The 12141-nt window shown below is 41.1% G+C and overlaps 1 protein-coding gene across 1 annotated transcript in view; it reads left to right on the top strand.

Moving 5' to 3' along the window:
- The window catches only part of LOC135219465 (conserved oligomeric Golgi complex subunit 8-like), a 473937-nt gene that overhangs the window by 274503 nt on the left and 187293 nt on the right, over positions 1 to 12141 (top strand). Inside the window, exon 7 of the mRNA XM_064256259.1 lies at positions 346 to 456. Within this exon, the coding sequence (XP_064112329.1) occupies positions 346 to 456 (111 nt within the window). The remainder of the gene's footprint in view (positions 1 to 345; positions 457 to 12141) is intronic.

Genomic DNA, 12141 nt, shown 5'->3' with positions numbered 1-12141 from the left:
TCAATTGGAATGGAAACTAAAGCTATGTAATTATTTGGTAAGTAGGTATATATAAAACTTTATTTTATTATAAAAATGTAATTTTTATTTCTTTTACATTACCTAAATGGATTGTGCATATTTCTTTTTACACTTTTAAAGTTTATTATTTTCCAGAATCATAAATCTGAAACTATAAACTGATTATGTTTACGTATGAGAAGACTGGTACATCTCTTATGACATCAAATCGTTCAAGATTTATTACATACCGTTAACCTACCTTAATGTCACCAGCACAAAATATTACAGTTTGTCTGTTTCTATGAAAGAATTTAATTGTTTTGAACGCTTTTTTTTTTCTAGGCCTTTTGCGTAGATTGGATGTATTTACAGAATCAGAACTGAGACTGAAGTTTCTTCAAGCGCGAGACGCCTGGTTTACTGGCATACTGAAAAATATTCCAAAGGAAGATCGTAAGTTGCATTAATTTATAATTTACTACTGTTATTGATTTTATAATTGTAGGATTACCTATTGTCAGCAGCTAAAGAGAAATAGTTTTGTGATTTGGTATTGTTTAGGATACATTTATTACATACTTCTTTTGAATTTTGACTTTAGTACAGTATGTATTTCAAGCTGTTTTGATAGCATACCACTTTTTCAGTGCTGGCACAGAAATGTCATCATAATGCCCTTGCATTTTACACTGGTTATACAGTAAATGATACCTATTCCATACCTATACTATTAGTATTCTTTATTTTCCCTTTAGCTTTGTTTTTGTCTAATATTTGTGCATATGTACCCCAGCATGTTGTGTGATAATTTTTTTTAACCATTATCAAATCTAGCTTGTAGTACCCTGTGGCTACTTGTGAATAGTAGGCTGACTAATAAATAACATTGAACCTTAATTCACCCAGTTCATTGTGATTTGGGTGTTATTATAGGTTTTGTAATAAGATCACATAATCTCATTTGCCGACTCACATAGTGTCCTCCAGAAGGATTTTCTTTGGAATAGTAAAAAAGTATGACAATGAGGTGCGATGAATGAATAGATAAAAGGGATTTTGACGTAGGAAAAATCTATTTCTGGGCGAGGAAGCCGTGTCGCCCAGTGAAATACGTTCCTTTAGCGCTATTTCTAAGGTAAAATATTGCTAAAATACCAGAGAACTGCTAAATTGGACATGCCAGAATATTCTGACTCGCTCACCTTTTCAAAAAGGTGTCGGTATGAATCTGGGGCGAGTAAAAAACACTACCACAGCCGCCTCTCCAATTAGCCTTTTTTAAACATCTAACTTACCTGGTAGTTATATATATATAGCTTAAGTCCGTGTGACGTCACGGCAGAAATCAAAACACGCGGCAATCGCCGATTGGGTAGTCAGGTGTACCACCTGTGCGCCCTCTATCCAGGTACCTGGAACCATTCCAACTATTCCTCAGATCTTCCCTGCCGCCGTTTCGGCTAACATCGTGGAATTTTACTCGCTTTCGCCCGTGTTTTTCACAATTGATTTGGTGAAGTACACTTTGGCTTTGGCTTTCGCTTGTTGTTGGGTGTATGTAGATCATCTTGATAATGATAATGAATCATAATGAATGATGATGATAAGAGAATGTTTACATTATTGTGACTCTTGCTTATTCTTGATCTCTCTCTCACATTTTCCAAACATGGCTGACTCTGCTTCGAGTGTAAGAATGTGAGTGAGAGGATGTAATTCTTGGTTTGTTAAACCTCGATAGATTCTCGTTAATATTATATAAATTGAGAAGCAAGAGTGATCCTTTAGCCCTTAAACGCCGAAGCGGTAAAAAAAAAAAATGTTTCCCGTGTGCCGGAGACGTTTCAGAGTGAGCGCGGAAGCGGAAAAAATTAAGAGTTCATTTTTGGCTCCTTTTTTTTTCATTGCCTGAAGTTTAGTATGCAACCATCAGAAATGAAAAAAATTATCATTATCATATATAAATAATGCGATATATGATAGCGCAAAAACGAAATTTCATATATAATTGTATTTAAATCGCGCTGTGCGCTAAACGGTTAAAGGTAACAAGTTACTTTTTTTCTTTTTTCTCGTTGTAATGTACACTAAATTGCGATCATTTGGTATATAACACATTGTAAACGATAAAAGCAACACAGAGAAAATATATCACAAAATAATGCATGAATTCGTAATGCGCGGACGTAAACAAATCATTTTTTTTCAAAAATTCACCATAAAATCTTAAATATTGTCCTAGGAGACTTCCAACTTCTTTCAACAAATGAAGACAAATGATTGAATATTAGTATACTATAAGAATATTAGCTTACAAATGCAGTTTTTGACGCCCATATCTGATGAGTTAAAGTTGACCAAATGTCGAATTTTTTTTTAATTTTTTTTATATATTTTTATATGCAATTATTTCGGAAATAAGAAAAGCTACAACTTTTAAATATTTTCCGTTTTATTCTACATGAAATTGCGCACATTTTCATATATAAAACTCTATGAAATGCCTAATATGAAACGGAGCAAATATTCCGAGAATGGGACTTACGCATTTCGGAGATTTGGCGGAGAATCCGCGCGCGGAGGGAAGGAAAGTTTTTTTTTTAAAAATTCACCATAAATTTAAATATTGTGCTAGAGACTTCGAATTTGTTTCACATTGAAGATAAATGACTGAATATTACTAGACTGGTAAGAAGGTTTTATCTTACAATTGCGTTTTTTGACCATTTCGTAGTAAGTCAAATTTTGACCGAACGTGGTTTTTTTTTATATTATCGGGATTTATATGCAAATATTCCCAAAATGAGAAAAGCTACAACCTTCACTATTTTTTGTTGTATTCTACATGAAATTGCGCACATTTTAATATATAAAACTTTATGTAACGGCGAATTTCAAATGGTGGGCAACATTACCCAAATCGCACCGTATTGATTTTTTCGGTAAAGAGTTACCCGCCGCTGACATAAAAAGAAAATGTTATTTTTGTTCATAAATTCACCATAAATCGAAATATTGGTGCTAGAGACTTCCAATTTGCAGCAAAATGAAGGTAAATGCTTGAATATTACTAGAATATAAGCGTTTTAGGGCTTACAAATTGCGTTTTTTGACCATTTCGGTAGAGTCAAAGTTGACCGAAGGTTGAAAATTTGTCACATCATTTTTATATGAAAATATTTCAAAATTGATAAAAGCTACAACCATGGGTTGTTTTTTAGTTGTGTTTGTGCATAAAATTGCGCACATTTTCGTATATGAAACTTATGTAACGGCTAATTTTAAATGGTGCAAACATTACCACAATCGCATGTTGATTTTTTCGAAAGAGTTACCGAACGAGGACGTAAGGAAAAGGTTTTTTCATAAATTCACCATAAATCAAAATATTGTGCTAGAGACTTCCAATTAGTTGCAAAATTAAGGTAAATGATTGAATATTACTAAAATATAAGAGTTTTAGCTTACAATTGCGTTTTTCGACCATTTCGGTAGAGTCAAAGTTGACCGAAGGTTGAAATTTTGGCACTTATTGTTATTTATATGAAAATATCTCAAAACTGATAAAAGCTACAATCATGAGTATTTTTTTGCTGTATTCTACATAAAAATGCGCACATTTTCATATATAATACTACATATAACGGCTAATTTAAAATGGTAAAAAAATTATGTTAAAGTGACGAAATAATTTCCGAGATGTGTCACAGATACTTTTTAGTGCGGCAAGAAAGAAATTCGCGCTTGTGCGCCTGCATAACGATTGTAAACAAAACAACACCTTGATCCGTGAACTCCCAGCATCCCCCAAGGCGCGTAATTCAAGAGTTTTCGGCTGGTAGGCCTAAAAGTATTTTTCCGCGAATTTTTAAAAAACTTTTGTATGTCGACGTAAAATACGTCCAATCGGCACCCGAGAGACAAAAAATGTCGACGTAAAATACGTCCAGTCGGCGTTTAAGGGTTAGCATGATACAAGGCGAAAATGACTGGATAGATATTATTGCTATGTGCGAAATCTTGAAAATAATAACATCAGGAGAGCGAAGAGTATTATGTCTCGCTCTTTTTTGAGATAGTCAGGGAATTAATTAACAATTCTCTTTCCCTTACTAGTGATCCTATTGACCCTGCTTTCATAGTGATAGTTTCTATTCCCCCTACTGATATAAGTGTTGGTCCAACTTTATAGGACATGATAGCGAGACCATTCAAGCCTTTGGTAAAGGTATAATCCCCTGTGGAAACAGGGAGAAATCGTGGTCGAATGTGAGAGATTTTAGAATCACAAGTTACATTGTTAAAATCAGTGCAATTGCAAGTGCAGTGGAGGGTGCGACCGCTCGGACCTGTCCGTGCTCCTAGTCCTAGACCTCTTCTCAAGCTCACCAAACCTGTGAGAAGGAATGTCAACCGATGAAGGGAGGCGAGAGGCTTTAGCTACCGAGCGGCCGTCCCCTCGAGCGTACCTGTTGACGATCCCCATACGGCTCGGATCTATCGTACTCCTGGTCCTAAACCTCTTCCAAGCTCACCAACCCCTGTGAGAAGGAAAGTCGACCGACAAAGGGAGACGAGAGATTTTAGCTCCCGAGCAGCCGTCCCCAGGACACTCATACTCGCCATTGGATAGGCGAAGTTAAAGAATTTTCTTCGTCGTCTGACGATGCAGTACCCAGACGGGGCTGGCTTTAAGCTTCGAAATCTAGATCCTTCATAAGAAGGAGATCATGAATGACGCAAAGCGTCAAGAACTGCCAGGATGTAGCATTGCAGCAGTCCGAAGAGATTTTAGTCCGATTACGAAGACAAAAGGAGGTTGGAGAATGTCAGTTCCCCCACCAAAAGCAGTAAGATGTCGCACAGGCGGCCATCTGCTTCGGTGGCAGACGGAAAGACGTCGGACACGGTTGGTCCTTTTGTCGAAAGCAGTAAGATGTCGCACAGGCGGCCATCTGTTTCGGTAAAGGACAGACAGATGTCAGACGCTTTTATGCCTTCTGTACATTCTCCTCTTCCTTCTTCGCTTTGGTCTTCGTCTACGGATGATTCATTGTTTGATGTAGATAGATACTCCGTATCTGTGTATATTCAGCATATAGAGAAAAACTATCTTCATACATGAAGATCTGCCAGATGGCTCGACATGACGCCCAGCGTCAAGTACATAAGCATAGTGACGACGGACGTCAAAGAATCGAACGAACGTCAAGATGATAATGCCGTCAAACGTCAAGTGCTTGAACGTCAAAGTCATATACATCATGACGTCGGTCTCCGACATGACGCCGAGCGTCAAGAGTTGGAGTGTCAAGAGACTCGAGAGTCAAGAGGATCATGGCGCCGAGCGTCAAGAGAATTATGACGCCGAGAGTCAAGAGTTACAGCGTCAAGATCATAAACATAATGACGCCGAACACCAAAGTGCCGAGCGTCAAGAAAAAAAAAAAATCATAAACATGATGAAGGATCTATACAGCACGATCCCTGACACTAAAGATCCCAATGTCAAGGGGATCATGGCTTCGTCCGAGTAGATCTTGAACGTCAGGATCATAAACAGCATGATCCCGGGCACTTGAGCGTCAGGATCATAAACATCATGACGCTGTACACCAAGTATCCATGGGTGTCATGATCATATACAACCGCCAAGGGGATCATGGATCCGACCTTCTAGATCTTGAACATCTGGATCATAGATGATCGTCAGGATCATAACATCATGACGCTGGACACCAAAGATCCATGGGTGTCAGGATCATATACAAACGTCAAGAAGATCATAGAGCAAAGCGTCAATAGCTTGACTGTCAGGATCATATACATCATGACGCCAGACGTCAGCAAGACGTCGCTACTTATATTTGATTACATTCAGGAGAAAGGAAACTTGATGACGTCCTTTCTCCTGTGAGTACCTTAGAGCCTGTTTCAGATGAAGAGCATTCAAAGGAACAACATGCTTCATCAGATTTGAAAAGACTTATAAAGGTCTGTATATTGAGATTTTCCAGAGAGCTTTATTCCAGCTACTCCTCGTTCCCTTCCTTCAGAGTTTACGCTTGGGAAAATCGTTCTAATATTGATAACCTTTACAAAGAGGGGGTTTTGTCTCCCTCTTCCAAGAGAAATCTAAAGGTGATGGATAACTGGAGGCAAATGAAGAAAGAGCAAATTAAAACAGTTTCCTCGTTTTCCCCCAGTAAAGTTAGCATCCAGCTCGACTGTATAGCATGAGACGAGAGAAGCTCTTGGCCTTGGAATTCTTTCTTCGACCCAAGGGGACTTCTCGAGTATGGCGGATTCTTTTCGTCGAACAGCTATGAACAGAACCAAAAGTGCTTTAGTTTAGTCGACTTCAGAATTAGATCAACTCATCAGAGAAGTGTTCAGAGCTTTCGAGTTTTAACTTTTTGGGAACGTAGAGCGTCAAGGTTTTTACACCTAGACTACAGACGACAATATTCTGAGCAACAGGACGTATGGACTCCAGAACGCCAGGCGTCAAGATTCTGGACGCCAAGACGTAGGCGTCAAGACTACGAAAGTCAGGAAGCCGATCGACAGATTCTCGACGACAGAGCTCCAAAAGTCAAACTGGACTCCAGGACGCCAGGCGTCAAGAGGCTGGATGCCAGGATGCTGGACGTTCAAGTATTTGAACAGCAGGATGCCAAATGTCATGAATTATTTTTTTTCCTTACTTATGAGGTCTACTCATTCATCGGGCTGTTTTATGCGCCTCTTTCAGCACAAGAGTTAGCGAATGAGATCTCCTCTGCCTTAACTCAGAAGGCCACACAGGACTTAATATCGAGAATTCTCGATACTTGTTTTTACGATAATCGGTAACCTCGCAGAATGCTTGAATTCCTGGGATTTCTAGCATTTGCAAGAATATCTGCTACTGGAGTAAGAATATCTCTCAGTAGATGACCGACCCTGGAATACACAAGAACGAACCCGAACATCCAGTTTAGATTGAACTTTTGTCTTCGGGGTTTTTCAATGTTTACTATTGAAGCTTTCCTTAGGGGAAGACTTCTCCTTTACTCTCTTGATTAGAGAAGGAAAGGTGTAGATTTCCAATCCGTATTTTCATTTCTCGAAGGGAAAAGAATTAGGATGGAGGTCGTTTGTACAGAAGCCTACAAATATACGATGGATATTACCCTCGAGACATAATTCTGTTAAGCAGTTGCATTGTCCAGGGGGCAGTCGCATACCGTAGTTAATTCTACGGTTTGTGACTGAGACGACTTGGGTCTTAATAGAACTGCAACTAGGGACTGTCTATCTTCCCAGGAGTTACCAGTTTCGATTTTAAAATACTATGGTATGGTCACGACAAAACCACCTCAGTTTTTTGTATTTACTGAAATCCGTTTCGTTTAAGGGATTTTGACGTAAGGAAAAATCTATTTCTGGGCGATTGGTTCGTGTCGCCCAGCGAAATATCCCTTTAATCCATTATTTCTAAGGTAAATGCACTAACAAATACCAGAGAATAAATAAAATAAAGAAAAAGGTCAGTATAACTGACTCGCTCACCCTCCAAGTAGGGCGTCGGTATGAACACTAGGGCGAGTGAGACCACTACCACAAACCTCTTACCAATAGAAATCTCCTACGACAAAACCCCCACAAGAGGGGAGCCGACCCACAGATGGGCAGCAACTACTACTACTCCACCCCACGCTACCGACTGCTGCGCCTCTGGTGGCCATCCGATGTTAGCAGACAATCTGAGCGCCAGGGATGGGTAGGGTGGGATTTCGCTGGGCGACACGAACCAATCGCCCAGAAATAGATTTTTCCTTACGTCAAAATCCCTTTTCTGGGCTCAGTTCGTGTCGCTGCGCGAAATCGTACCAGAGAATTAGCACAAGATTGTAAAAGAAAATAAATAAATAAGGTCTCAATAAAACTTAAAATAGAATAAAGTATTATAATTGCCAAAAAAATATACATATACACAATTATACAAGTTAGAAAAATATTCCTTAAAAATTAACTTAAAGTTAACATATATATACAGGGCTTACATGGAATATATGTTGAACTTAACATCTGTGTATAGTTTATTATATACGTAGTATAAAGCAATTATAAAAATAAATGATTCTGAACAAACTTAGACTATAATCTAGTAAATAATTTATGTGCTTAATATACAAAACCCGTAACCATTGTAATGGAGATGTGTCCCCCTAGCATAAAAATAAGGGACCACATCATAGAGATTATTATATACAAACAATTGTGGGTGACCCTAGCAAAAAAATAAGGGACACCACTGTACCATCACAAGAGCAGCTAAGGACTCAAGGTAGACGTAGAATGAACATGGTAGGTATAGACAAACTGTTGAATGAGGTAGGTAGAAAGGAGATATTGGAATCCTTCAACTAAGAAAATTTAAGCAGAGTCGGGGGAAACTATTGTTACCCGCCGCAACTGCTGAAAATTTCAGAGCTTCCAAGGACTTTAAGTAATGACGCTTAAATACTGTCGGCGATTTCCATCCAGTATACTTTTTCAAATCATCAAAATTCATGTGTTGGAAATAGTTAATTGAGGTGGCAACTGCCCTGACATCATGAGCTTTAGGGAAGGAATCAGGGTTGGCTTGCTTAATAAAGTACAGGATCTGTTGCCTGATACCTTTAATAGATAAAGTACCACCTTTCTCTCTCCTAAAGAGAGGACCCGAAGAGGATGAGGATGTCCTGGACAGAAAGGCTCGTAAGGTCGATACCGGACAAAGAGAAACATCTTGCGGAAGGGGTATAACCTTCCATGGTTCCCACCTCAATAAAGGATCCTCAGTCTTTGCTAAAAAGCTACGTTCCGGAGAAAGAAGAACTTCCCCTGAGGGAAGAAATTCTATATGATTCGGATCTCTGGATAACGCCGACAGTTCTGAAATTCTAGCTCCTGAAGCCAAGCTTAATAAAAATAGAGTTTTTCGTAAGAGCATTATAAATGAACATGTCGTATTGTCTGTTTCTGAAGCCAGCTTTAGAACATCATCAAGAACCACGACACTGACGTAGGCCTTACTGAAGGTCTAAGTCTAGCACAAGCCTTGGGAATAGACGAGAAGTAAGAATCTGTCAAGTCTATATTGAAACCGAGTTGAAAAATCTTCTTCAAGGCTGACTTGTTTGTCGTAATAGTACTAGCTGCTAAGCCTTTTTCAAATAAAGATCTGAAAAGGATATAGCTGAATTGATTGTCATGATTCTAATATCTGATTCTCTCAGGAGGATTGCCAACTTTTTGACTGCAGCATCATACTGTCTCAAAGTTGAATCTCTTTTGTCAGATTCCAAGAAAAGAATATTTCGTGGATCAATATCTGCATCTTTTTTAGCCGCAAACTTCATGAAGTCCATAAAGTTAGGGTTTTGAGAATTCCTGAGGAAGCGAACACAGTCTTCGTTTGTACTGACTGGGAGAGCCTGGGATTGGGAATCCGAAGAGGACGAAGACCCAGTTCCAAAATCAGAGGGTACCAATTGCTCTTCGGCCAGTCTGGGGCTACTAGAAGCTACTTGACCCTTGAACGTCCTGAGTTTGTTCAGTACTTCGGGAGAAGATTCACTGGAGGAAAGCATAAATCTTCTCCCAGTTGTTCCAATCTATGGACAGGGCGTCCGTGGCATAGGCAGAGGTCCAGGTTGGGGGCCACGTAACATGGAAGTTTGTCGCTTGAGATGCGAAATAGATCTACTTGCAGACCTGGAACCCTCCGGAGAATCCATTGGACGAACTGTTGTCCAGTGACCTTATTCCGACTCCAGAGGAACTGAGCGGGATAGAGCATCTGCTATGACGTTTTCTCACTCCAGCTATATGGGTGGAGGAGAGGTGCCAACTGAACTTGTCCGCTAGGGAGAAGATGGCTACCATGACATGATTCAGATGTCGAGACTTGGAGCCTCCCCTGTTTACGCAATGGACTACCACTGCACTGTCCAGAACTAGCTTTATGTGGGAGTTCTTTGGTGGATGTAACCTCTTCAAGAGTCAAGAACACTGCCATCGCTTCTAATACGTTTATGTGAAGCTGGCGGAACTGGGGTGACCAGGTTCCTTGAACCTTCTTGAATTGAGAATATCCTCCCCAGCCGCTTAATGAAGCGTCTGTGTGGATGGTAATCCCCGAGGAGGAAACTGAAGGGGTACTGATATTGACAGGTTCTTCACTTTTGCCCAAGGGCGCAGACGATTCCGTAGAATCTGTGGGACTGATGATAACTTGTCCCTGGATCTGACATTTGCTCGTGAGCGCCAGATTCTGGTTAGGTCTTTCAGTTTGGCTTTCATCAAGATGTTTGTCACTGAGGCAAATTGGAGGGAACCCAGGATTCTTTCCTGGCTTTTCCTTGAAGCATATTTTGCTTTAGAAATTGCTTTCCTCTTGGCTGATGGAATCGACAGAGTATGGGAGGATAGATTCCATTGAATGCCCAGCCACTGAAAGTTGGACTCCAGAGTGAGTCTTGATTTTGTTCTTTGTTTATCTTGAACCCCAGATACTCTAGGAACTGGATTACTTTCAGTGTGGCTTTGTGACATTCCTCGACTGTTGGAGCCCAAATCAACCAATCGTCGAGATACGCTACTACCATTATCCCCTGAGACCTCAGTTGTTGGACGACTACTTTCCGCCAACTTCGTGAACACCCTGGGTGCCACGTTCAGACCGAAGGGAACTACCTTGAAGGAGAACGCTTGATCTCCTATCTTGAAGCCCAGATAAGGGCGAAAGTGTCTTGCAATAGGGATATGATAGTATGCGTCTGTAAGATCGATAGAGGTGGTGACGGCCCACGGGGAAGTAAGGTCCGCACCTGCGAGATTGTCAGCATTTTGAACTTGTCGCAGCGAATGGCCAAGTTTAAGCAGGACAAGTCTAAGACTACCCTTCTTTTTTGTGAGCCTTTCTTTGGAACGCTGAATAAGCGACCTTGAAACTTTAATCTGTTGACTCTCGCTATTGCTCCTTTCTGAAGGAGGTCCTCCGCATACTCCGTCATTTCTTTTGATGGAAGTTGAAGGAATGGTCTGGATGGAGGAGGATCCGCAACCCAACTCCAACCCAGGCCTTTTGACACAATACTCTGTGCCCACTTGCTGAATCCCCACCGATGCCGGAAGAGAAACAGCCTCCCTCCTACCTCGAGCTCTCACTGCTGCTGTGGGTTGAGTGACCTCCGCGGCCTCCACGGAAGTGTTTTCCCCCGTTGAGAGACCTTCCTGATCCTCTCAGGCGAAAGGATCCCCTACCTCTCCCTCCCCTGCCAAAGCAGTCATATTGCTGAAAGGCCTGGCCTTCGAACACTTGGTTAAAGGCTGGGGAGACAGCATAGGAGGTGGAAGGCTGAGCGTGGGGGAAATCACGTAGATGGGCTGTGATTGAGCCTTAGAAGTAGAGGTTTGGGCTGATTGTACCAAAGTCAACAGCCGAAACAGCCTGGGTGAAGCGTTGCTGCTTCTTTTGGTAAGGCTGATAACGCTTCAGTTTCTTCTGAGACTTACCTCTTGCAGCTTGGTCTTGGCGTCTCTTTGCTGTGAGACCCCAACGATCCTTAAGGCTCTGGTTGAGCCTTGTTGCTTCAGCCTGGACCTCCTTTACCATCGACTCAGGAAAGAGGTCTGCCCCCCAGATGTTGGATGAAAGCAACTTATTCGGCTCATGACGAATAGTTGCTTCTTGGAGGACATGTTTCCGGCAGTTAGTCCTGGCTGTAGCGAACTCAAACATGTCAGACTGGACTGTCTGCGTCAGGGACTTGGTGAGGAGCTTGAAGAGCGGCTCAGAACCGTAAGAAATAGTCGCTACTTCAGTCATTGCCATGGTATTTAATGGACCTGGCGAGCCTAGTCTTGGCCTCAAATTCAGCTTGAATGAGGCTGTCAGGAAGCCTAGGCAGCTTCTCGCCAAACTGATCCATAGCACAGTCTGGTTTTGAGTTTGCCAGCCGAAAAGTTGTTGGGCAAATCTTCCCACAATTCTCCAAGTGAAGGGAGCAAAGGAGATGTGGGGTCTGCTTCCCTTAATTGCAGGTAACGATTCCCGCCTTCTGGGCAGCTGGAATAGTGACCGTTGCAATCTTGTTGAGAAGG

This window comes from Macrobrachium nipponense, chromosome 1, assembly GCF_015104395.2.
Source record: "Macrobrachium nipponense isolate FS-2020 chromosome 1, ASM1510439v2, whole genome shotgun sequence".
Lineage (NCBI taxonomy): Eukaryota > Metazoa > Arthropoda > Malacostraca > Decapoda > Palaemonidae > Macrobrachium > Macrobrachium nipponense.
This window is presented reverse-complemented; position numbering and strand designations above follow the sequence as displayed.